General features: G+C 46.4%; 1 protein-coding gene across 7 annotated transcripts in view; it reads left to right on the top strand.

Annotated features, from left to right (window-relative positions):
• LOC147444240 (Putative thiol-disulfide oxidoreductase DCC) overlaps positions 1 to 27,620 on the top strand; it is a 114,753-nt gene that overhangs the window by 22,986 nt on the left and 64,147 nt on the right. For 3 of the 7 annotated variants that reach the window (XR_015190110.1, XM_086527811.1, XM_086527812.1), the window contains 3 exons: positions 4,984 to 5,129; positions 5,247 to 5,354; positions 26,764 to 26,820. Coding sequence is in view for 6 of the 7 variants with exons in the window: in XM_086527811.1 (XP_086383937.1) it covers positions 4,984 to 5,129; positions 5,247 to 5,354; positions 26,764 to 26,820 (311 nt within the window). In the remaining variant the exon portion in view is untranslated. The other 4 variants (XM_086527813.1, XM_086527814.1, XM_086527816.1 and 1 more) reach the window with 4 other exon arrangements.

The following is a 27,620-nucleotide window of genomic DNA, read 5'->3' as shown; positions in this document are numbered from 1 at the left end:
GAGCACTGAGAAGGAAAGAGAACACAGATGCGTCCAGCGACTAGAATGTCACTGCGCACAGGCCCCAAAGATTGGCGCCCCTTTCGGTATTTCTTTATTCAATTATAGGTAGATGATCCAACCACTTAGTACAAGCTTTCACAAAGCTGTCCAAACTTGGCGAGGGCTGAAAACGCAGGTTTTCGACCGGATTTTGGCAGCATAACGGTGCAAAAACCCCTGTAGGTCAAAAGTACCTATCTAGGGCAAATTCCCTCGCTATCTGGAAGCTTTCTGGTGAGCTGTCATAGAAATTCAGCGGGCTGTAATTCTCTGTTTTTCACTGTCGGGTGTCCAAAAGCCTGCACACGCATCCCAAGGCTCTCACGAGGCTCCCCTGGTGTTCCCTTGTAGTTTAGGTACGAAACCCTAAACCTGCAGAGAAACACAGCAGGCTGTAATTCCCTGTTTCGGATTGTTTTTAGCGGAGCGAACACGCCTACGCATGTCCCAAGGGCTCCCACACACATTGGGACAATTCCCCTGTGAATTGGACGAGTTTTCACGCGAGAAAACTCTCCAAACTCGCAATCTCTCGCGATGGAACTGTGTGTACCTGTGGGGGATTAGCAATTAGCTAATCCGGTTCCTGTTCAGAAGGCTCTTGCGTTGGCAAACACGCATAAACTCCCAGAACTGTACATATTCATCTGAGTAGCCCAACTAGTGGGGCATTACCATATGTGCCAAAGGGGAGAGAGAGATGCACGAGAGCAAGTCATCGTGCTACATGAGACAGAGGAGAAGACAAGCTTTCCATTAAAGCTGTAGACTTGCAGCCACTACTCACACACACAGTGCAGGTCACTTAATGGAAAAAATCAGCCTCCTCTCTCAAATTGGGCGCCCCCTCTTCATGCTGGAGGTGGTAAAGTCACCTGGAGCCGCCATGTGTCCAGTTTGTCCCTTTTGAGTTAATTCTCTAGTTCCCACTGACTTATAAAGTTATAAGTGACTTTCCAAGTGGCCCAGACTTCATTTGGCGCACACATACTTCCATACTCATCAGAATTTAGTGCTAACTGGCCCGACCAGTCCCAAACTAACCGACCTAGACTCCCGATGTGAGAAGCCTGTTCGGCCGTAGCTGTTTCACACTGGCCATGCAATGCCCACTTGCACCTTTTCAAGGGTTCCGGGGAAAACAAGTAGTTGCAAAGTAAGCATTAAATTGATGCAACCAAGAATGAATCACAGAAGCATCCATCTTACCATCATACTTACTGAATGTCAACTTCTCAGTGATTGGATTATTGGAGTCGTCGTCTCTACCTGTGCTACGTGATGACTTGCCGGCCTCCTTGAGTGGTTCGCTCTTCGGGGAGAGTACCTGTAGGACCAACTCTTTCATGCGTTGGTCCCATTGCGCCTTGCTCTAACTCCATAGCTGCTCGCTTTTCTTCGGTCGCTATGCGTTGAGCTTCACGTGCTTGCTCACGATCAAGCTCCATAGCTGCCCTCTTTTCTTCAGCCGCTATGCGTTGAGCTTCGCGTGCTTGCTCACGCTCGAGCTCCATAGCTGCCCTCTTTTCTTCAGCTGCTATACGTTGAGCTTCGCGTGCTTGCTCATGCTCGAGCTCCATGTCATGGAGGACACCAAACAATATCCGTATGAGCAAACAACATGGTTGAAAAACAAGAAGGTGGGATGATGGTTGAGGAGACATATATTTACAAAACAATGTGGGGAATCCATTGTATTCCGAAGGGAAGCAGGGTTCAATGCCATGGGTGGTTAGGTTCTAGATTTGGTAAATGCAGAAAATATAAAGAACACAGGTGCGGGTGTAGTTGCACCATCTTTCTGGGGGATATGCACTTGGGAGAGAGGAGATGGCATTGGTCAAGGGAACGGTACAAAGGGACAATTCATGTGGTTCTGCAATAACAGTGTGAATCACACATAGAGGATTTGTAACACAATCACCCAATGCCCTGCAAGAGTCCCCAGTACTTGGCCAATGGAAAGGGAAACAAACTTGAATGTTTTAGAGCTATTGTAATTGGAGACGGGAGGCTTCATAGTTACGAAAATTGCGGTGGCAAAGGAATCCCTCCGTGCTTCACGTTCTCTGTCCATGGCGGCGCGTTGAGCCTCTTGTTAATCATAGATTTGACCAATGTCTCCATAGGATTTGGTGCAATCTGTGGCGTAGATGGGGATGGGGGAGGGTAGGGAAACCGTCCTCCTGGTGTAGGGATTTCTTCTTCTCCAATTCCACTCTCATCACCTTTATGCAAAGTATCCATTCCGCTTTTGGTGATGACCATGCACCAAGTACTTTGGATACTTGGGGTACTTGGGTTCTTGAGGTACTTGGGTACTTCGGGGTACTTGTGTTCTTGGGGTACTTGGGTACTTGGTACTACTTGCAATCTGCGTTTAAGAAGGCTTTTCTCTTACCCAAGCTCAACTCCTCCTGGCGGGTGCACCCCTTGGCGGCCTTGCACTCACACCAAGGTTGCTTTTTTCCACCTCACGTCGATTGGCCTGCTGCTAAGTGCAAGGTCCACTCTTAATGAGTGGAAAGGAGGAACGAGGGGAGGCTGGACAAGCCCTTCTTTTCTGGGTTATCTGTTACTCTTCAAAAACACAGATTAGGGATTGATACGCCCAAGTGGCCTTGGGTTACGTGCGATCACCAACAAGCAAAATAATTTTTTTTGTGTGGTTCTTTATCACGTAATTGCCCTTAAGACATGGTGATGAAGACGAGAGCGTGCCTAATGAGCGATGGACTAATGGTGGGAGTGGCTAATAACTCCGGGGTCGGGACACGGAGATTCTTTCATACAAAATTTGAGAGAGATTCTTTAGATTCTTTTCTTGAGTGATGATACCGAACACTACCAAAGAGCTCTGATACCAATGTAATGTGCAACGGAAGTGAATGATGGTGAATGCTCAGGATTCGTGCCCAATTCGTGCTCAAGGTTCCTTTTACTGAAGGGGAAAGAGTGCCCCCCTTATACTTCATGAGAGATTGCGCAATGGACCAAAACAAAAGAGAATGCAAATTGAGAGTGAAAGTGCAGAGAGAGAGAGAGAGAGAGAGAGAGAGAGAGAGAGAGAGAGAGAGAGAGAGAGAGAGAGAGAAGAAGAAGAAGAAGAAGAAGAAGAAGAAGAGAGTTTTAACGTCGTAGGAAACTATCCCAAGAGACCTTAAAGATCTAGCCTACGAGGAGAGTTGAATTCAAGACCTGTTATTCAAGAGGGAAATGGCATAACCAATCTACCACACTTGGGGTGATAGAAAGGTTATACCATTTTCCTCTTTTTATTAGCACACACACACACACACCCACCCACACACCCGAGAAGAAGAGAGTTTTAACGTTGTAGGAAACTATCCCAAGAGACCTTAAAGATCTAGCCGACGAGGAGAGTTGAACTCAAGACCTGTTATTCAAGAGGGAAATGGCATAACCAATCTACCACACTTGGGTGATAGAAAGGTTATACCATTTTCCTCTTTTTATTAGCGCACACACCCACACACACACCCGAGAGAGAGAGAGAGAGAGAGAGAGAGAGAGAGAGAGAGAGAGAGAGAGAGAGAGAGAGAGAGAGAGAGAGAGAGAAGAAGAAGAAGAAGAAGAAGAAGAAGAAGAAGAAGAAGAAGAGAATTTTAACGTCGTAGGAAGCTATCCCAAGAGACCTCAAAGATCTATCCGACGAGAGAGAAGATCAACACCAAATGGGGCCCCAAACCCCCCTCCAAGGGCTCCCCTCTCTATTCTAGAGTTGTATTTGCTTTAGATTGCATGAGTCTGGTACAATGGTTCTAGATGCTGTGATGCTGATGATGCTTGCGGTATAGTGAGGGTACTCTGGAGGCTAAGGCTGGGAGCTGAGATGGTGCGAAGATGCTCCAAAAATGCTAAGGCACTTGAGGCTTGATGGCTGAATTTGCTGTGATCAGAAGGGCTGGATGCTGCTGATTTCTGAGGCTGAAAACGCTGGTTTCTGAGGGCTGAAAGCGCTAGTTTCTGAGGGCTGAAAACGCTGGTTTCTGATTGAAAATGTTGGCTGGCTGATGGTGAGGCAAACACCAGGTACTGCTGAGAGGTTCTTGGTACTGCAGGGTACTTGCCCTTTTGTTTCCTCTACCCTTCTCAAGGCCCCCCCCCCCCGCTGCTTATATACCACTTTCATGCTGGGTCGAGGAGCAACACTTACCCTCCACGATTTCATTAAATTCCAAAACGTCACTTATTTGTAAGTGACTTATAAGAGGTGGTTCACATGCGGTTCAGAAGAGGTTCACATGCGGTGGGTTGCTCTCAACGCCTCTCTGGCGTTTTTGCGCCAAATCAGTCAGCATTTTCAGAATTCAGCCCATCACATGAGATCAGCCAGCGTTTTCAGAATTCAGCCTATCGTACCAGATCAGCCAGCGTTTTCAGATTCGGCCCTCAGATCAGCCAGCGGTTTTCAGTTTTCAGCCCATCGCCACCACTGGCGATAGTAGATTAGCCCATAGCCTCGTCGCCATTGCAGATCCAAGCTAGAAACCCTAGCATTTTTTGCAGTCTAGCCTTTACCTTCGCTGATCCAAGTATCTACCGCAAGTTCCCGTCAGCAACTCGTGGCTTTTGGTGGTTCCGGTTCTTGATTTACAGTTGTTGACTAAAGGCTGCTGACATCCTCTCCACTTAGCTTGCCAGGGCACTTTTTACTCTCTTTAGGAGAGGTTTTTTACCCTGGCCTCAATCTTTTCCATTTGGCCATGTGCCTCATTGTATGAAGTTTTTCATTTTTTCTGTTTGATGCCTACGGGCCTGCCGTATAAACAGTGATGTACTTGCTCTCAGAATAGGCACCATTTGGGTGTTCTGGGAGATTTTCAAGTAATAGAATCAGCCTCCTTTCCTAGAGAGAGAGAGAGAGAGAGAGAGAGAGAGAGAGAGAGAGAGAGAGAGAGAGAGAGAGGTTTTGTGCAGGTTATTACTGTACAAGAGTTTCAAAGGGTACATCTTTGGATACATCCGAGGCTGGCCAATCAATAACCCCAAGGAAAGGCTACGTGAAGGATAACTGGACTGTCAAAATGCTCTTTGATGGGGATTGTCCACTGTGTATGCGTGAGGTGTCTTTTTGAAACTCTCATGTCGAAAAGCCTTGTTGCCTTTAAAGCTGTGGCATGTTATTTCCATGGACGGTTTGGTGTTTGCAAAGCGAGTGAAGCCAAAAGTAAGTGCTACAGGTCAATATGTTGAGGGAGCGGAACTTGACTTACAAAACTATCAAATTTGTTGACATAAGTGCAATGGATTATTCACCAAATGAAAATGCAGGACTCGATTTTGCCACTGTATGTGTCTTTTTTTTTCATTTTTTCATTGAAGTTTCACAAGCATGCTAGCATTTCTCTTGTTTTTACAAAATGATTACTTTTCACAAAATGATTATTCACCCAAGGAGAATGCGAACATTAAATCCTCCACTTAAAGTTTTATGTCTCTTTGTGCTAGCATTCAATGGTGACTTTTCATTGCAGACTGAATAGCATGTACACATAGCTCTCACATTTACTAATTTTATAACCAGCCTTTAGTATAGAAGGGAGTGGGGAATCAATTGACTAGGACGATTACGAAGAAAGACTACATGTCAATTGCTACTTAGATAATTTGAATCACAAGAGAGGCAGGGATAAAGAACATGACAAAAGGAGCTAAAGTAGTTCTAGAAAACAAATGAATTAAACTCGATCAACTTGGTAACAAAAGTGTTACGATATAGAATTCAATGTAAAGAACTAGAGCACGCCTTTATATTGAAAGGGAGTGGTCCCGAGCTCACATTTAGGCGGTCCCCTAGATATTCCTTAATGACAGAAGAAACACGATACAATAGTTGATGCCTGGTGCCTTCTTCGTTTTAGCAGGGAAAATCAATCTTCAGTTAGAATTAGCAATATGGCCCCAGAGGCCTACGTCATAACACAATTTTGTAGAGTTGGCTTCATACTGGCAGTTGTACAAGAAACTTGATCAATCAAATAAAGTATCACAAGGGGCACTTGTTAAAGGGGCCAGTACCATTATGTCTGGTCTACAATGTTCTCTTTCTATTGAAATTTTCTGTTTTTAGAGAGTTGTTGCATTGTTTTACTGGCTTGTTAGGTGACTTCCAATGTAAGTGGTATCAAAGCATCAATCATTTTCTCTCATAGGATTCCAAGCCAAATGTGCAGCAATAAACCATGGACACAACATCTCCTAGTCATTATGACTCAGAGGAGGAATTAGACTATGTGAAACAGGAAGTTGAAGAGGAAGTAGAAGATGGGGAGCCGGAATGGGAAGAGCCAATGATGAAGACGACAATGCCCAACAGTCTAAGGTACATCCGCATCCAGCCGATTAGCACACGGCTAGGGAAGCCAAAGTCAATCACCATACGGAGCACTTTTTTACTTACTCTCCGCATCCACTTTATGCAAAATGCACGAGGGTCCAACCAATGAACACAATTATCCGGTAGTAGAAGGGGTGGTGATCAACCCTCGGTGCCTTTGGCGCTTTTAGAGCAGGGATGCTTGGACCAATGGAGCGACGTATTCCATTGTAACAGGCTCGAACACCCTACTTCCAAGCGAGAAATCAATAGCAACACCCGAACGGAAACCGCAACAACTGAAACTGAATAGAGAGAGAAAAGAAGAGTCGATACAAAGCGGTGGATTTGTGCTTCCAAATGACTGGCACCAAAGACTGGTGTAGCGCGGATAATGTGTCGTGCTCTCTACTGTGGGTGGTCCTCAGTGCAATGTGCGTGGCAATCTCACTCAAACAGATTGAAAACAGGAAACAATAGACACAACTGAGCTCACAGAGACACAATAGCAGCAGTAGAGTAGACCACAACAAGTGACTCGACTATCTCAAAGAACTGATACAGACTCTGGCATGGCAGCACTCTCAGCTCCAGCCCTGGACTCACAGGTACAATGGGGTGTCAAGGCTCAGATGTGCAGGGATGGTAAAGACGTGCTCTGTGTATAGACTCACTCTAGCCGCCTCTGTCGCTGGACCAGAGGTGAAGACAATTGTCCCGATGACCAACGCTACTACTCATATGTACCACCATAAAGAGCCACCAACAGCTCATAAATGTCAGCCATGTGGTGACTTGGCCACGAGGTCCACTAGACCACCGTCGGTACCGTGCCACGTGTCACTCCCCAGCCCAGAGGGTCCGTCTAGTGTGAACCAGCCTAGACCAACTGTACTAACTGCGTCCTGTGAAAGTGACACCGGTACCCTGCCACGTGTCACTCCCCAGCCTAGAGGGTCCGTCTAGTGTGAACCAGCCTAGACCAACTGTACTAACTGTGTCCTGTGAAAGTGACACTGTAGCCTGCTACTACAGGTTGCCTGTCACAAGACCGTTCACTGTCTCGGTGAGAGGAAATACTGAAAAAATTGTGAAAGAAAACCATTAGGTACTGCATCTGTACATCTTTCTTAAAGCAGGTTCAGTGCATCTGTACATCTTTCTTGAAGCAGGTTCTAGGCCCAAAAGTGGAGTTTAAACACACTGCACTGCTTGCAAACGCCTTAAGCCTTTGAATAGGCAGGACTTTGAATAGGCCGGACTTAGTATGATTGCATAATCCAAGAATCCCAATTGGCAAAACAGAATAAAGCTCCACAGCAAAGAGATATGCTTGGTTTGGATCCAACGCATATTTATCCTCCATAACCGTACTGATAGAAAAATGACCTGGTCCACGCTTACAGATGAACCTTGTATCTTATTGCAATAACACTCTTCTCCAAAAGAGGGATGACCATAAGCCCGAGTAACGCCGCAATTAAGGTTAAGCTCCATAATGATTGTAGAACAAAAAGCATTAATCAGCAACAACAGGATGGCCACCAGATGAATGCTGGATAGCCACATATGAATGCTCGATAGCGGACTGAAATGTGGGAAAAACTGCTGAGGCTGAGAGGGGTGAGGGGGGAGGGGAAAGTAGGTAGGAACGAGAGGGGGAAAGGGTAGGGGCGAGGGATAGACTGGGTGGGTAGGGGCGAGGGGTGGTTGGGTAGGGGCGAGGGAATGTGAGGGGGTGGGTTGGGGCGAGGGTAGCTGGTTAGGGGCGAGGGGAAGGGAGGGGGTGGGCAGGGGCGAGGGGGGGCTGGGTAGGGGCGAGGGGTAGAGAGGGTAGGGGCGAGAGAGATAGGGTAGGGGCGAGGGGTGAGGGGTGGGTAGGGGCGAGGGTAGGGAGGGCTGAGTAGGGGGTAGGGGAGAGAGAGATAGGGTAGGGGCGAGGGCAAGGTGGAGGGACTAGGGTGAGGGGGAAGGTAGCGAGGGCGAGGGGGTGGACTAGGGCGAGGGGGTGAGGGGGAGGGTAGGGCGAGGGCGAGGGCGAGGGGGAGAGGGGGAAGGTAGGGCGAGGGCGAGGGGGTGAGGGTGTGAAGGGGACTAGGGCGAGGGCGAGGGCGAGGGCGAGGGCGTGAGGGGGACTAGGGCGAGGGCGAGGGGATGAGGGTAGGGGCGAGGGGGAGGGACTAGGGCGAGGGAGAGATGGGGAGGGTAGGGCGAGGGCAAGGGGGACTAGGGCGAGGGCGAGGGGGTGAGGGTAGGGGCGAGGGGGAGGTACTAGGGTGAGGGGGTGATGGGGAGGGTAGGGCGAGGGCTAGGGGGAGAGGGGGAGGGTAGATAGGGGCAAATAAAGAGCATACAGGTATCATGAGCATCATGAGCAAGACAGCTATCATGATCTTGGAATTCATCCTACAGGACAGGCTTTGTGAAGGGAGTTTGCTAGACGCAGAGGAGAGCTTTGGTCTGGCCGGAGAAGCAGACACCACAGGGGTTGATGTTTGAGGGGTGGTGAACTCCTGTAGGGGAGTTTTCTTCCCGCTTATATACTTTTTCATAGGCTCACCAAATTCAAAGGCTTTCATCAAGAGGGCTTTCACCGAGAGCGCATCAGGAGTATCTTCTGTGACCTTCAACTCTTGAGCTGGCTCATTAGGTTTAGTGAGTGTGGAAACATTTGAAGAGGGTGTATCTTCAGGCCAAGAGTGAATAGAGACTCCATAACAAGGCATAGATTTGGTAGCCTCCAACCACTCGAGCAGATCTTCATATGACCCTTCAGGTGTAGTAGGCTGTTCTTGTTCAGGGTTGGTTTCCATTGACAAAGAAACTTGCTGCACCACGGGATCCATACCACCTTCTAAGAGAATGGGTTGCATCGAGGAGCCAGAAGTATGTATCCACATTGCGTCGTTTCCCCAATCATGAAGTGCTTTAGTGTGTCGCAGCCATGGTCTTCCAATGAGCAAAGGAAATCCGCCCTCAACCTGGGGAAGACGAACCACAACAAAATCCAAGTTAAAAGTAAAGTCTTGTACCTGCAGAGGCACATTGTCCACTATGCCCATTGGGTAGACTGTCCGCTGGTTGGCCAATGTAAGTGTGAAGGGCGTAGGGCGAGTAGGCTGTAGACCTAGAGCTAACATAGTGAACTCGGGCATCAGGTTGATGCCAGATCCACCATCCACTATCACTCCTGAGAATTGCCGACCCAAAACGGACACTGTCAGGCGAGGGCTTCTATAATCAGTGAGTGGAGCAGCGGGATTAGATATCATATAGGACTCTGATGGTCGCACTGGGAGGTGCTCGCCACTAGGACGTGCTCCAGGGTAAAGTGACTGAATAACAGCAAGGGTGTCACTTCTAAAAGTTGCATCTAGTCGCAGCATGTCATAGAGGGACACTTGTTGGAAGGTGTTCTTCAAGACTCTCTCTGCTGTAAGCTTTTCCTGTCCTGACAAGAAAGGTGGCATGTGATGTGGATGGCCACATGGAGAGACCATGTTGGGTGCTGGCCCTTGTTGAAAAGTAGGACCAAGACTTTGCTGTATTTGTCGCAACCCCTTGAGGTAGTATCAATCCTTGTCTTCATGCCCCGACTTTTCGCAAAAGTGGCAGTAAACCCGAAGGGGACAGTCCTGTGGAGGGTGTACTGGAGAGTGGCATGAGCTGCACCATACCATAGCCTTAGTCTCCTGCTGAGACCTAAGCTCTTCTAGCTCTCTCTTTATTTTCTCCTCTTGAAGAGCTCTGTGTAACTTTAGGGCTTCAAGTTCTCTGCACAAAGAAGTCAATGGATCAGCAGGACTACTTTCCGAAAACACAGAGGGAGTCTCTATGTGAGGGGAGTTGCTGAACAGCTTCCTAGCCCCCTCTATCCTAGTAGCAGCTGCAATGAACTCTTCCAGAGTCGCATCCGGTCGGAGACTCTCTCGGAGTTTTTGCTGAGAAGTTTTGGGGAGCGCCTTTTCCACCCACTTCTTAACCATGAATTCACCGGGTTGCTTGGGAAGCTTGGCCACCAGAGACTTAGTTTTAGTCATAAGCTCTGCAAAAGTCTCCTCTGGCTGGAGCACCATGTTGGCCAACTCATCCAACACCTTCTCCTGGTAGTCTCTTGTCCTGAACGTTGCACATAACTGTTGTCTTAAGGCTGCCCAAGTTTCAAAATGGTTCTTTGCAAACTGGCTGTACCATTTGTCTGCTAAGCCATCCAAGGTGGATGGAAACAGTACCAAATAAGCATCTTCTTTGTTCAGACCACGACCCCTACGGAGAGATACAAACCTTCTTGCATGGTCGTCAGCATCTTCTGAAGAGAGTCCTTTGAAGGTAGGGAATTTGATGTTTACCTTGGCCAAAACACTAGCTAACGGCTCCATGATTCCTTGCTGAGCGTGTTGCTCAATAGCCTGTTGTAGCAGGGAGAGAGCTTTACTGGAGAAGGTGATCGGGAAGATGCGGAACCGGATGAAGGAATGGGTGATGTCGTATGTGGAGGTATAGGTGATGAGGTCGATGGACTTCTACAAGGTGCCAAAGGTCGTCTTCTGTGATAGTACTTCAGAGGGCTCAGTAGTGCGCTTTGATGCTCGACTGACCGCCTTGTATGTGTCATGCAGTGACCACCAATCCAACCAAACTTTGGGAAAAAAAAGGACCCTTAATTGTGGGCTGAACAACACAGGTCTAGACCAGGACAAGTGAGGATAGTGACTAGACCTCTTGGTCCAGGACCACCAGTGACTAGACCACCTAGCTGGACCAAGACGAGGAGGACTGGACCAGGACTAGGGACTAGACTAGGACCAGAGACGACGACGAGGACTAGTTGGACCAGGGCGAGAGAGGACCAGGCCAGCCTTCATTTGAGGTCCCACCGTGATCGCCAAAATGAGAGCACCTGTAGCGTGGATAATGTGTCGTGCTCTCTACAGTGGGTGGTCCTCAGTGCAATGTGCGTGACAATCTCACTCAAACAGACTGAAAACAGGAAACAATAGACACAACCGAGCTCACAGAGACAACAGTAGCAGTAGAGTAGACCACAACAAGTGACTCGATTATCTCAAAGAACTGATACAGACTCTGGCGTGGCAGCACTCTCAGCTCCAGCCCTGGACTCACAGGTACAATGGGGTGTCGAGGCTCAGATGTGCAGGGATGGTGAAGACATGCTCTGTGTATAGACTCACTCTAGCCGCCTCCGTCTCGCTAGACCAGAGGTGAAGACAATCGTCCCCATGACCAACGCTACTACTCATATGTACCACCATAAAGAGCCACCAACGGCTCATAAATGTCAGCCATGTGGTGACCTGGCCACGAGGTCCACTAGACCACCGTCGGTACCCTGCCACGTGTCACTCCCCAGCCTAGAGGGTCCGTCCAGTGTGAACCAGCCTAGAACAACTGTACTAACCGTGTCCTGTGAAAGTGACACTGTAGCCCTGCCACGTGTCACTCCCCAGCCCAAAGGGTCCGTCTAGTGTGAACCAGCCTAGACCAACTGTACTAACTGTGTCCTGTGAAACTGACACTGTAGCCTGCTACAACTGATTGATCACAAAGGTATGATTGCCTAGGGACTCTTCTCAGTGATTTCTCTCAAGCTAATCTACCGAAAGAGGAGCCTTGGTCTCATATTTAAGGGTTACAAGGGGCCCTAAAATTGGGCGCCCTTAAAGCTTTAAACTCCCAAAAGCAACCAAGCCAAAACCCAAGGCTAAACATGGCTAGAATGCCCCGACATGAGAAACTTCCTCACATTGGCCGGGCACAACACTTCCTAACACTTGTCCATGAAAGAAACTAGGACCGATTGGACAAATCCAGAGAGATGCCATAACTCTAACAGTGCCTTCCCCGTAGATGTGTGAACAGTGGGGTTGTAAGAAAACTCCAACAAAGGCAAATCCTTTTCCCATCGATTCTTATTGTCAGGGAGATATAAGACTTAAACAAGTCCAAAACCACTGAATTGGCTATCTTCGATTGCCATGTATCTGTGGATGAAACGATCAGAATTTAAGCCTTGTGCCTATATTCTCCCACTATGCTCTCCAAAATAAATTCATGAATTTGGGGTCTCTATTTGACACTAAAGAAGCAGGCATGCCATGTACCATGAAAATCTGTGAGACAAATAGTGTCGCCAAATGGTTGGCTTTCATTGTCTTCTTTATTGGTACAAAGTGAGCTTGCTTGTTGAATTTGTCAATTAGGGTCCAAATACTATCGTGCCCACTCTGAGTCTTAGGAAGTTCAAAGATGAAATATATGGCCATACGTTCCCAAGGTCGGTCAGGAATAGGTAAAGGCTGTAGGAGTCCTACCGATTTGTGCTTGTCAAACTTTACCTTTCTACACACCGATTGGGCACAAACTTGTCGACGTCCTTCTTGAGATGAGGCCAATAGAAATACTTCTCCACCCCTAGGTACTCTCAATGCCTCTATGCCCAACAAAGGAGGACTGGCACTCTGTCAACACCTTTTTCCTGAGACCACGTGTGACACACAACATGGTTTTCCGCATCAAGTAAACTTCCTTTATTGTGTCACAAGTTCGTGACGTGGCGTGGGCCCTAGGGGGTTAGGACACTTAAAAGCCCAACCTTGGACAACCGGCCGAGACTCAAGAGACCCTAAAAACTATTGACGTGGCATATGTACGGACGCAGCCCAAAAATCGTAGATCAGTTTGTTGACATATCAATTGTACAGAATCTTCGCAAATTACGGAACAGCCTTGAGAGCGCTAGATTTAGTTTTAGATGCTTTTGGAAAACCAAGCTTTTCATGTGATACTTTTAGACCAAGGGCCTTCAAATATGTACTTTGGATGCTCACTCTGGCATTCTCGGTTTCATGGAAGCAGAGCTCGAGCCTAGGCAATTGTATCTTTTTGTCGAGCAATGTAAAAAGAAAAACTCGAAAGGGCGCCAAGGTCTTGGGGGGAGTGATGTGGGAGTGGAACGCCGCCATGTGTCTACCGTGTGGATTTGTGTGTGTGTGTGTGTGTTCAATTGTTTTGAAGTGCTAAAAGACTCTCGTGAAACTTTTTCATAATCTCATTTTGAGCATCCTTATCATTCACGACTCTCAACGGCATTCCATTTCTTTGTTTCAGATGCTTCCATAAGTACCCATCTTTCAAAAAGTATCCATAGGCCTTTCTCCGTATTCTTTTGAACTCTTGGTCAGTCCATCCTTCTTGCCTTGTCAAAGTGCTCAGATAGCGTCCAATGAGCAACCAGTCACCTTGATATTGGTCCTCTGTAAATGACTCAAGTGCCTTTGACATGCAAACATGATCACCCTTGGCATGAGAGATACTATAGAACCTTTTTAAGTTGTCTTATCTTTTTTTGCTTAAAATTGAGTACTTGTTTTAAGCCAAGTAAGTCGCGTCAACTTATTTTATGCATGCCTTTTCTAAAAACATTTTTTAGTTAATAATGTTTTGTTTCGTAGCGAACAAAGTGATTTAGTTAGTTAGTTTGTTTGTTTTTGGTTTTTCTTTTCTTTTCTTGTGTCTCTTGCTTTTATAGTTTTATGAGTGCTTTATTCCCTCTTATAATTCGTGAGTTCAGACTATTTTGAACTTATGAAGGTATACTATAGAACCTTGTGCCTACATCATCGCCCTCGACAACCATGTCTTCTTCATTTTCATACCTTGCTCTTGAAAGCATATCCGCAACTGGAATATCTTTCCCTGCAATATGCTTAAATTCTGGATTCAAGGACTTTATGTAGGCAATCCATCTCAACATAGCAATGTCGGGAGTTGAGCAACTTGTGATCATTCCAAGGGGCAGACAATCAGTCTCCACAATTACATTTGCTCCAGTCAAATACTCTTTGTCACATTTCAATGCTGTGACTACTTACCGTAACTCTCTTTTTACCCGTGGATAGTTGCGTTGACGAGCACTTAGGATTGTTGCTCCAAATCTCACCACATATCGCTTGCCATCATCATCGTCTTACCCAATCGCCCATCCATTTCCTGTGGGGCTAGTATCCACTGTCACAATTACATATCTTTCACATTCATAGTTTGCTTTCCTCAAAGTTGGAGACATAAGTAACAATTTCTTTAATTTTCTCATGGCATGGGTATGCATTTCTTCCCATTGAAACTTTTGGTTCTTTCTCAAAACTCGATACAAAGGCTCTGCTACATGTGTATAATGCAGAATCCAGATAATATAAAACACGCATGCACCCAAGAACCTTCGAACCTCAGTGACATTTATACATTTCTCTTTCATTCTCTGAATTACATCAATCTTTGCAGGACAAGGCCTTCTACCATATGGCCTGCACTTATGTCCCGCAATAAGAACTTCGCTCACACAAAACACTGACTTTTGCCCAGACAAGGTAAGGTTCACTTCTTCCAACTTGGACAAGATATTATCACAATCATTGATATGGTTTGCCACATACTTGCGGCACCCCCTTGAGTCCAGAGCCACATCTATATCACTTACATCACATCCTTTGATTGGCACATCATCAAGGAAAGGCATTGTAGTTTGAGGTATGAAGTCACGTAGGACATTGTTCATACCATTCATCATATGCGCAACTGAATTAGTTGCTCCTTGAGGTAAGGTGCACATCCTTACTAGGCCCAAAGGTGTCCTCATGGTAGTCAGGTCCCTGCTTTCCATTGCTAGTTGGAACTGATCATACCCTGAGTACAAATCTCCCATAGAATATATTGCCCTTCCTGCAAATGCCTCTGCAAATTCATCTACAACTGGTCCAATACCCACATTTCTGATTGTCACCTTATTTACAGGTTGCATATCCTGAATAAAGCGTAAAGAACCATTTTTCTTCGGAACTGTGAATCACCTGTTTGAATACGGAGCACAAGAAGGCTCCAAGATACCCATCTTGATCTTTTCATCAAGCAATTCAATGAGTTTTGGCAAATGGGCCTTTGGAACCGGAATAGGCCTCAAGTTCCAAGGTACGAGGGATAGTGAAGATCACCATAGGAGCAACAATGCATGGATCAACACACCCTATCTCATGCGGTTCAAATGCAAAAGCTTTTCTGTGTTTGGCAAGCATGTCTTCAAAGCATATCTTGTGAGCTTTTGTCAAACTGTCCTCGCAACCAACCTTTAACTCCTTCAAAGAATTCTATGTGAACTTGTGTCCAATCTTACTTGGGTCACGAAGGCTAGGTTGCAAAGCAGCTTGTTCCATCTTATTTGTGCAATCTTTTGGTAGAGGTAATGCCACTGGTTTCACTTTCTTTGCCATAGACTTATACTTACTCTCACTCGTACATCAACACCTTGAACATTTTTGAAATTCTCAATGACCTTGTACATTTCTATTGAGCATACTTTCACGACCTCACTTCCCATAAGCAAATTGCAATCCAGTAAAGACTCCAAGTCTTGCATAGTATCTACAAACGAACACTCATCAAACACACCTGCAATGCATTCATCATCTTCTAGCAAACCATTCATCTTCAAACCTCTTTGTACACTATTTACATGTTGTCGTTCACCCCGCTGTAAGTCCTCACACTTTGTAAAAGCAATAGATCCATAGTCTGTTAGTCCTACAAAACCTGTAGAAAACGTCTCCTTTGCATATACATCATGCGAGAACTTTTCTCTTCTTGTACCACTGCAATCCCGCTCTACAATGGTACATGGCCCAAACCCCTCAGATTAATTTCTGATCCATGATCTATTAACTCAATGTATGGATTTTCTAAGTCTCCCACTTTTACCAGGGTCTCAGTAGTTGCTCTTGCCCAGTGGCTCTTCAAGTAGTAACTCTTGTGAGTGGTCTCAGCTTCATCTTCATCATCCAGGAAGCGAACGTGTTTTACTCCTCCCCTAGACTTTTAGCATCCAACAATAGTTTGATCACCTTGCTCACCATAGACATGTACTCGTGCATTTAAAGTCTCTTCTTCACCCTGTACATGGATAGATTTAGTAAGAGACTGCCGCTTCCAATTTATGATATCAATTATTTCTTCATGAAACTCCCTCTTTGCTATTCCAATGACCTCACCCATGGTAAATTCCACCTTACTATTTAAAATCCTCTCTTCCAAAACGTTTTTGAGATCTTCCAAAACCTTTTTGAGATTGGTTGCCCCCTCTATATCGGATTGGAGTTTGTAGGCCGGACCCTTTGCTTTGGATTTTGTTGCTTCCTTCTTCTTTTCTTTAGAGGCTTCTTGCATAGGCACTTCGGGGACATGCATCTGTTGCGAGGAAGGTGATCTAGGAGGCACTGTGTCCTTTGTGTCTCCACTCCTCGTCGCCCGTTTTGAAGGCCCTTCATCCCCATTCTCACACCTACGTTTCTCTTCGACAATGGCCTGATTGGCTTGACATTTGGCAATGTATGCTTGCACTGACAAAGAGTCCATAGGGTCATTCCAACCTGTTTCTAGCCGAATGCAATCTGTAGCTTCATATAAAACCTCTGTAGTCATTATACCCTTCATAGCAGATTCTAAAGCGCATGGCCATAGCTCTCCAATACCATTAGATGCTTCTTCTCCAACCTTGACTCCTCTTTGCTTTATAGGCTCCACCTTAAACCCATAGGCAACTGCCTCAACCATTGAGATGGCATGGCTAATAGCCATGTCCTCAACGCTTCTTTATCCCACCTTTGCCAAAGTTTCTTCCCTTACCTGTTTCACTTAAGTGAATTTTTCCATCTTTACAGAAAACAAGCTCCTTTGTCAAAGCGCCTTTAAAACTTTCACAATCACTCCTTCCATGGTCAGTACTATCACACCATATGCATCTATTTACAAAGCCTTCTCTGTTTTGAGGTCTTTGCCCTGTAGATTGTCCTGATGGTTGCCCCTTTTCTTCTAGCCTTGTAAGATTTAACTTGAGCTCTTGCATTCCCTTGACAATATCATCTAAAATGGACTTGTCACTCTTTGGAACCACAATAATAGGCTTTATGGGACTCTCAAGAACGCTTGGGGATTGAGTAGGGTTAACTATCATCTTGTCTCTCCGTCGTCGCTTAGCTAGCAGTGAAATTGCATCTTCAACCTTATTACAATCAGTTTTCAAATCCTGTCTCGCAACCTTATCCTCAAGTAGTAGCTCTAACTTCTCTTGAATCTCTTTACTTCGCAAGCCTGCAAAAAGAGATCTGTCTTCTCCGAGTTTGGCATAGCCTTTTCAGTCCTTGACAATTGATCATATCGGCGTTCAAATTCCCTTAGCAATTCAGTAGGCGAAAGCCCCTCTTTTGGCCGAACTACCCACTCTAAAAAAGCGGAGTCCTCCATGAAATACTCTTCCTGCAAGGCTAATCTGAATGCTTCCCAAGTTGCCCCATGCTCATTTCTAATTCCCCTTACTCTGATCTCGGGAACCACAACTAGTTCAAAACTTTGCACCATCTCTGCTTCGGGCACTTGATGAAGCTCCATCTCCTTTACATATCCACAAAGATACTTTGTTACATCTTTACCTTTGAATTGGTCCATTTTCTTCACCACACATTGAAGCGCTTTGGTTGAGGAAAGCTCCCTCCTTTCTGCAGCTTATTGTTGTTGCATAAACACTGCAAAAGCTTGAAACATTTGCATTGTGACTCGATCAAACCGAACCCCCTGTTGCTCTTGTTGCTCCATAGCTTTAGATCTTTGTTTTGATACCTTCAATGAAGATTTTGAACCCTCACCCTAGCCTATTTCGTGTCGGGTTCACCAAAAATGTGTCAAGAAGTACGCAGTGCGACTAGGAAAGCGCCGGGCCTCTGACTGTGAGGATTCGTAGCAAAATCAAGCAAGGCGTAGATGATTTGAAGCTGAAAACACACTAAAAAAGAACATAACTCAAGCCATGAAAGCTCCACTTTGAAAATGAACCAAGATCAACTCAAAACTCTTGTGTGTGTGAAGATTAGGTGTAGCCTCGCTCCCAATTGCACAGATGCAGTGCTCATTCGACCTGTTAAAAACCTTAAATTTACGCTTCGATTCTTCGTCGTGACCATTTCATGGAAGCTTCAGTACTTCATTGGAGAAGCCCAAGTAGTTATTTAAGGAGGGAAAACCCTAATTGGAGGCCTCATAGCCTCAACCATGTAGTGGAAGCAGCACGGGACTGCACTAGCACCCTGTAAAGGAATGGCTGTATCTCCTTGCTCATGTGCCCAAATGAGCTCATTCTTGGCTCTAAAATTTCCCACACAACTTAGGCAACGACAGCACCGTCGTTGATGTGGCATTTTGAGCCATTTTGAGCTATTTTTAGGCTATTTTTGATTATTATATGGCCATTTTTAGCCCATAAATGCCCCTTTTTGTTCGTAAAAAGCCCAAACGAGCTGGAAAAATCCCTAAATTTGTGGAAAAATCCCCTTGGGCTCAAATTTCATGTCGAACCTCATTTGTCCACTTGGTAAGCACTTTGGACACGTCTTTTACACCAGCGTATAAAACCTGCTATTTTTGGCCAATACCGTCCGCATTGAAGTTTCTAGGCAAAACGAGCATGCCACTTCGATACACTTGACATTTGTACATTTCTAAAGCAAAATAGGCATATATTTATGTGAAAAAGCATACCATAGTGCCACGTCTAGGGCCTCGTCCGCCCGGGAAGGTATGTACACGACTGCAGCCGTGGCGTCTATTTTCGCATTTATCACACTATGTACATTATAGCATTCGGTCCCACATGATAAAAGCATTGAGAGTGAGGTAGATATTTTTGTTTCACATTATGAACGTGCCACGGTACGACAACGCAACTAACAATCCCACATATAGCGTTAGCCTAGCTCTCAAGAAGAGATCATGAGTCAAGTGATTGAGCTTTTGGCCAAGTGGAGTTCATGCAACTAACAAACCCGCATATAGAGTTAGCGTAGCTCTCAAGAAGAGATCACGAGTCAAGTGATTGAGCTTTTGGCCAAGTGTTTGATTTAGCCAAGCGTATAGAAGAAAGATTAATATTGGAGGATGTGTATAGATGTCACAAAATTGTGATGTGGCTTGCCCTAACTTGCAGATTATGGTTGAGAGGCCCAGAAGGGGTTAGGTTTAAAAACCTAAGCTCTCCCGACTTACCAGAACCCGGTTGAGGGGCCTAAATATGTAAAAAACAAAAGCTAACACCTGAATTGTGTAGAGTTGGCGATGTGGCACAACGTACGGACTTGTCCGGATTTTGTGTTGATTGCTGACGTAGCATTGTACAGATGTCTGCGATTTCTGGAATAGCCCTTTGGGTGCTAGCTTTTGGGACTGGAGCTTTCGGGACCTAGTGCTTTTGGAGTAGGGCTTTTCATTAGAGTTACCTGAAACGCGGAACGGGAACGGCGACGGGATCCCCCGCGAAATGGGGGACGACGCAGAACGGGAGGCATAAAAACACCCAAATAATGCAATTTTAAGCTCTGTGAGATTGAATAATAGTAGTGTCAGAGTCCTTTGACACTAATACTCACAAAAAACTTGATTTGAAGACCATTCAACCTTACTATGGCCAACGTGTCGTATAGACTTGAGAGCTTGAGGGGGGAGGGACGCACAGAGAGAGAGAGAGAGAGAGAGAGAGAGAGAGAGAGAGAGAGAGAGAGAGAGAGAGAGAGAGAGAAGAAAGAAAGAAAGAAAGAAAGCTTTATTAACGTCTTCGAAAGGCCGAACTCGACCTATGAGACAATATCATATACATGTGTTGATGCTCTAGGCATCGGAAAATAAAAAAAGGGTACAAACTGAAATGAGCCTATACTATGCAAAAGGGTGTGGTAGGGTGGTGCATGTGGTGTACAATGTATAGTGTGGGTCCTCGTGTCGAGGTGTGCTCACGCATCATCAGGCTCAACTAGGGGCTGCAAGGTGATACCACCATGAGATGATAGGGAGGGTATCTAAAAACAAGCAACATATGTAGGGAAGAGAATGTGGTACATCGGTGGTGGCCTGCTCAGGTATCTCTGGAATGCTGGATCCCCTGGTGCTGGTACATGACTCTGCTCTAGATACTGATGGTGTAAGGTTAGTATCCTCGAGATCTCCCTCTGGTGACACCCATGTGTCCTGTATCCTGGGAGCCTCGGTCTCCGACGTGCCCTCTGAGACTCTGCCTGCAGAAGGGTAAGCCCTCTACTCTGTGTAGGTAGTGTGGGGGGGTCTGGCCCTGCTCGTCGGAAAAACTGTGTGATGGTAGTCTGTGTCCTGCTACCTTGACTCTGGCGTGGCTGTAACAACTGCTCTCGAACCTCTAAAGCCGCAACCAGGAACTGGCCAAACCTCCTCTGCTCTCGGCCTATCATATGCTACTGTAATGAGTCTCCAATGTCATATCTCTCTCTCAGCTCTGTATATGCTGGGCATCTCATGACAAAATGCTCCTCACTCTCCACCTCCGTCTGGCAAATCCGGCATGTACTCTCCTCTCGTGGTATGCCTCTGGCTCTGCCACTCTCAATCTCTAGCTGATGTGATGACACTCGTAGCTGGCCAATGTTGACCCGAAGTCGGTGTGGCATGTACTCTTGCATGTATAATGGAATCTCAATGAATCCCTGCTCTGAGAACCTCAGAAAATGCTCATAGTAATATAGCATTTTAGGAGGTAGGGTGTCTGTGGGCCTGCGCCATGTCCTCTGAATATATGTATGCCATATCTCCTGTCTGATGACCCTATTCTGCTCAAAGCGTGAGAGGGTATAGGTCGGGGCCTGGGTGTCATACTGGAGTGGTGGTAGTCTATCGATATCAAAACTGTGCTGAGCTAGCCAATCTCTTGTCTGGGCATACCATGAGCTAGTGTCCCCTGCCTGTGCCATCTCTCTAGATGCAATGAAGGCTCTATGAGAGATCCTATCTGGATCCATATCTTTGAATCTGCGAAGAAGGAAAACAGTCTGAAAGAGTGCCTCTACCAACATCGGTGGTGCAGCCAGCTCAGCTCTAATAATGTCGTGTGGAACTGATGGCTTGCTGCGAATCATCCTGGAGATCATAATAATCTGTGGCCTCTCTATCTGTGTTCATACTGAGTCTGCCAGTCCCGGTCCCCAAATTGCCGAGGCATACATGAGTGCGGGTGTGACCAGTGTGTCAAAGAGCCACCCCTTCGTCCGGGGCTCCTGGAAGTGGGCCTGGTGGCACTGTCTCTCCATCAGAGCTAGTGATGCGTATCCTCTAGTAAGTCTATCTCTGGCTGCCAGTGTCATGGAGGTCCCTGATGCTGCGGTGAATGTAACCCCCAGATATACATATGAGCCTCTCACCTCTATATCCCCTCCAGCTACTGTAAATCTACTCTGTCGGCGAATCTGAGCCGATGTATGAAATATGAGAACCTTGGTCTTGCCAAGGTTCACCGTGAGTCCTCCCTGTGAGCAAAAATCATCCAGGGCCTGCAAATGTAGTTGTAGTCCCTCTGCCGTCTCTGACATCAGGACAATATCATCTGCATATAAGAGTATGTGTACAGTAGTCCCTGCAATATCCACTCCCTCTCCACCCCTGTGCAAGATGAAGTCTACAATCTCGTCAATGTATAGACCAAAGAGTGTAGGTGATAGGGGGCAACCTTGTTTCACACCAATGGTGCTCACAAGGGTGTCAGATAATCCACCCGGGCATCTCACTCTGCCAGATACATGCTCATACAATGCATAGATCCCCCATGCCATCTCCTCTCCAATCCCAAGCGCAGCCAGACGTCGGAAAAGTCTCTCTCTAGGTACTGTGTCAAATGCTTTGCGGAAGTCAACGAAGCAGCAATATAATCTCCTCTTCCTCACCCGTGTCTGGTCGATCAGACAACGAAGGGTGAAGATATGATCAATAGTAGAGAAAGCTCGGCGGAAGCCTGCCTGTCCTGGTGTCCTCATGCCCTCTCCCTCTGCTAGAGAACTGAGCTCCTCCTCTAAAACCGCGCCATATAGTTTGGCCAGTATAGGACCAATCATGATAGTGCGATATGTGCTAGGATCCATGGCATCCCCAGATTTGTGGATAGGCACGATGGTGTGCGCTGTCCACGACTCTGGGAATCCTTCTGAAAGCGCGCGGTTGAAGAGGTGGGCAATGAGTGGTGCCAATGCATCACAGCCATATATAAGATGCTCTGCCTGTAGGCCTGCCTGATCTCTAGCCCTCCCATGCTGTAGGTGGGATATAGCTTTCTTCACCATGTGGGTGGTGAAGAAAGTAGATGATGTGGGTCGGGTAGCCGATGGCGTAGGTATGGGTGGCTGTCCTGGGATCTCGTATAAGCTCTCGGCATATCTGTGCCATGTCGCTGGGTCCTGAATAGGAGTGGATGGCCTGGAAGGTCTGATCCGACGCCATGCCTCAGCACTATTCTTGCTCATGAGTAAATGATAGATGTCCCAATACTGGTGCTCCTCCCACTCCCGTCTTTTACGACGGGTAAGTGTGCATCTTGCGCTGAGCCTGGCGATGTGTAATCTCCCCTCTGATCTCCAGTATATGTAGGTGTCTGTGTAGATCTCGACATTCGTCGTCGTACCACCTGTTTTGTGGCATAGTGCCAGTGCGTGGAGGGTGTGTGTGTATGCGATGTGGGAAACTTTGAGTGGCTGACTCGTGTAAGATGGATGTAATGTGTGTGGTGAGTGTGTCCAGAGGTGCTGTGGGGTCTAAGTGTATAAGGTGCTCATGCAGGTGATGTATATAAACAGGAGTGAGCTCATGAGTGAAAGAAATGGTAGTGTAAGTGTGAGGGGGGGAGGCGGGGGGGTCAGCAAGCTGTGTAGCAAAAAGGGAGAATGTGAGATAAGTATGATCCGCCCCTATCGGTGTGCGTGCAACGCTGAAGGAGTGTATAAGCTCTGCTGTCTGGGTAGAGCCCAACAAATAGTCTACTGTGCTCTCGCCGCCACTGTGTGGGAAGCAAGTGAATCCCCCAGAGTCTGGCCACCTCGCCATCCCGTTATAAATAACGAGATGGTGCCTGTTGCCAAGCTCAAGAAGGTGTCTGCCATATCCAGTGTTGTCCTGTCCCCCATCTGCAGACACTCTCCTCACCCCCATGTCCTCTGCATCAAGTGCCCTCATGATCTCCGGCTGCTCCATATCATAGATCTCACACTGTCGGCTCTGTGTCCTCCCGTTGAAGTCCCCCATGAGGAGGACTTCCCCGAGTGATGTGTAGTGAGAAATGTCCTCCGACAGTCGAGAGTAGGGGTCCTGGATAGCATATCGTGATCCATGTGGTGAAAAGTAGCATATGGCAATGTATAGCCCTCTCTTGTGAGTGAGCTCTAGCCGTACCCACATATAGCATGCCTCTCTCGTGAGAGAGAGAGAGAGAGAGAGAGAGAGAGAGCAAGCTTAAAAGAAGAGAGAGAGGGAGACTCCAGAGAGCTTGAGAGAGAGGAGGAGAGGGAGAGAGCCTTGTCGAATCTAGAGTCTAGAGTCTAGACTAACGAGGCTAGAGCTTGAGAGTCAAGACTCGAGACTCGAGAGGGTAGAGCTTGAGCTTTGACCCTTGAAAGCTTGTGTGCACTGTGAAGGTAAGGGGTGGGCGAAGGGAGCCTCACAAGATAAAGCTCATAAATCTGAAAATCTGTCATTCCCAGCTGTTTTGGACCGCCGTTCTGGGCTGGCTGTTCCGGTTCCAAATCCCTGTCCGGAACGTCTGGCCGTTCCGGGCCATGAAAACCCTCCGGAACGCCATTCTGGCATTCCCAGCCCACAGGGGGGCGTTCCCCGGTAACTATGCTTTTCATGTGTATGCTTTTGGCCAAGGGCCTTTATAAGTGTGCCGGGGCCTCTCCTCTTGGGAGATCAGCGTGGGACCATTGCAAGAGAGGGGACCCTCGGACATTGTACCCTTGCTAAGTAATAATAAAGAAATACCAAGAAGGGGCATTAGTCTTTGGGGCCGATGCATCTTGGGACGGAACTCCGCCATTTTGTGTTGACTCTCCTCTTCTCTCTCCCTCTTTTTAGTTCAATTCAATTGTTTGCAGTTTTCCCACGTGTGTTGCTGTAGATCTTTGGCTTAGAGTGTCCAAGTCTATTACAATAGAGTCGAGTTAGAGGGCTCTCAATAAGATTCAATACCAAGGATTGATGAAATACTTGACACATTTAAGGGTTCTACTTGCGTTAGTAGGATTGATCTAAAGAGCGGATACCATTAGAGTTGGAGATGTACACAAGTCCTTGTTTAGGACATCCTTTGGATTGTATGAGTTTTTGGTAACATTGTTCGGACTTACCAACTCTCCTATAATGGTCAAAAGGATGATGGTCGTTTTATTTTTAAAGAGCACCCGCCATGTGTGAGCACACTCTTTGATAATATCATTGGTTTCTCCAAGTCTCAAGCAAAGCGTTAGAGAGCATCTAGCACGGGTGTTTACAACATTGCAAAAAGACATGCTTGTTATCAACGGAAAGAAAAGCAAGTTCTTTATGCAGGAGATATACTTTTTGGGGCATATTGTGTCGCATGAGTGCTAGCATGGATTCAACAAAGGTAGAGGCTATTCAAAGTTGGCTGCCTTTGGAGAATGTGCATGAAGCGACGGGCTTCTTTGGCTAATGTTTTTGCTATAGGAGGCTTATCAGACAGTTTGGGGATATTTTTTAGCCATTGCACAGTTTTACATGGACATGTGTTCCATTCACTAACCTTCGTTAAATTACATCCATTGTGCAGCTGAAGGAGAAGTTGACCACATGGCCTGTTTTAGTACTTCCAGAGTTGCAGAGGCCTTTCGAGGTGCATTGCGATGCATGTGGTAGCAGTGTTGATGCTGCAAGCTGGCCACGTAGTAGCATATGAGAGTCGAATTCTCCTTAGAAGATTGTTGCACAGAGTTGTAAGAAAGAGCTTTTAGGGGTGATTAACTTGGAGGACACATGAAAAATCCCAAGCCAAACTAGCGAGACTCCCACAGTTGCAAGACCGTCTGCAAGCAGCCACTGAAAAACAGTAATCTTGCGAAGCTAACTACTGCCTTCTCATGATCCAGATCTAGAATCCACGGATGTTGCATTGTGGCAAGATTTCTGATGGTCTGGAAAGTACCGTTTGAGATCAAGGTAGACTTGTGTGGTACGAAAGAGAGCGGACCCAGCAGCTCCTGTAACAAAAAAGCACTCCCCCATGTCCATACATACGTTGACTGCAATTAACACCTCCAAAGAACAAGAACAAGAAAGGTGCAAGAGGGCAGCCTTGTTTAACAGATGTGCGCAACGCAAACCTCGGCCCTCTTCCATGAGCAATTAACACCTGAATGTGAGTAGTGACAGACAACGCTGCCACTCCCCCTATCCATGTCTCTGAGAAGCTCATCCTCAGAATAGTCTCCTTATCAACCCAAATTTTAATGTTTTTTGAAGTCCAGAAGCATCATCATCAATTCCTCATCTCGCATGCACGCCAAAGCTGTGGCCTCCCGAAAGGTCAAGAGGTGTCAGGGATACTACGCTTGACAAACCTAGTCTTCATGGCATGTATCAGATCTTCAAGGAAAGGGGGGAATGTCAAACTTAGAACCTCTGCTAAGATTTTGTAGGATGAGTTGAGGGTCGAAATCTGTAACTTGACTTGGATGCTCCAAGCCAAAGTTCTACAGCAACACATGTGAGAAAACTGCAAACATCTTTAATGGAGGGAGAGAGAGAGAAGAGGAGAGTTGACACGGCACGGCAGAGTTCCCCGAGCCAAGATGCACTGGCCCCAAAGATTCACATGAGAAGTAGAATTACATCACCTCTCTCTGTTGAGTCTCACGTTTCAGGTTTAAATTATTTCAAACAAAATAGAAAAAAGGTTGCATTTGGTAGCTTCACATGAGAACATGAATTGCATCACCTCAGGTTTGGTGGCCACTTGTGTCACATCTGTTGGAATGGACATTCTGATGGGATTTTTGTGTCTTGTTTTTTTTTCGACACACCAGAGGGCCCACAGGGGGAGGTGCTTATCCCTTCCAAATATTAGCCATGTTACATGGTCGGGCAAGGGCCGCGTACCATCGGGCAAGAGCCACGCGTAGGCATCACCATGGCCACCTAATTGATGCACCACATGCTAGGAACGACGGAGAGAACTCGTAGCAACCAGCTAGGAACCTCCTCCTCGGGTGACCCACCCCAGGAGGAGGATGCACTCGAGTGTCCAAGGGCAAGAGCCCTAGCAACGTGAACACCAGGTGAGCACAAGGTGTCCCTCTAGAGTGTGACCCAACAGGGGATTTGAACCCACAACCCGTAGGTTGAGAGGCCAAAGCCTTACCGTTAGACCAACTCTTTGGGGACGATTTTTGTGTCTGCTTGCTGTTTTGGTTAAACTGTGGATTACAAGCATTATAGTCATATAATGCAACGTCATACATTGATTTCAGGCAATGGGACGCATTCACGCCATTCTTCCTGATGGTACTATACTCTATGATATTCAGGTATTTTGAGCTTACTTTTGGTATGACTTAGTTTCTCACTTCTCTCTCTCTCATCTTGAGTGTTTAGTTGTACACATTGATTGTTCAAATTTGTACAATCTTCTTTTCCTTAGTCTTTTAGTTTGTTGTGTACTAAAGCCTGTGACATCCCGAACTAATTTGGTCAACTGGTCCAAAACTAAAATACAGTCTCTTAGTTATTGTGCGATAAAGTATTTGACACCCTACGTTTGAACACTTTTTGGACAAATGCTACACCGTTATGCTCATAAGCGAAGCCAAAAACATACTACGCAGATACAATTATTACTAATGAATTGAAACTGGTAATTTTCTTTGTGTTGCAGACTTCTTAGTAGCCTGTAGCCCTCGTTTATGGCTCTCCACACAACCAGAGCTTGAGTTTGCAGCTCTTGTCACAGGGCATGGGAGGAAGAGCTCACAGGCATGCAACAACTGATCATGAGGATTGGGGATGCAGAGCACGTCTGGGCAGCGTGGGAAATTCACTATGCACACGAGACTCAGAGCTGAACTTCAGCCCTAAACATAAATCAAATGCAGCCTTGCTCAAAAAATGGCGGCCTGAGCCGCTTCTGTGAAAAGCCCATTCTTTATTGTATGGTAGGAATCTCTCAACTTTGCTTTAGCTATATAGCGGAAAAATAAAACCTATAATTACATTGAAATATTTCCCTTCTCTATGCTATAACAAAAAGCTTTATACCTCATATAGGTTCCACCATTACATGCATTCTGGTCGCCCAGAGTGTGTGGTTCTTCCTATGTGTTTGGTGTGA

Source organism: Adiantum capillus-veneris, chromosome 13 (genome assembly GCF_014529385.1).
Source record: "Adiantum capillus-veneris isolate H3 chromosome 13, ASM1452938v2, whole genome shotgun sequence".
Lineage (NCBI taxonomy): Eukaryota > Viridiplantae > Streptophyta > Polypodiopsida > Polypodiales > Pteridaceae > Adiantum > Adiantum capillus-veneris.
The sequence above is the reverse complement of the archived record's forward strand: the minus strand, read 5'-3'. Positions and strand labels throughout refer to the sequence as shown.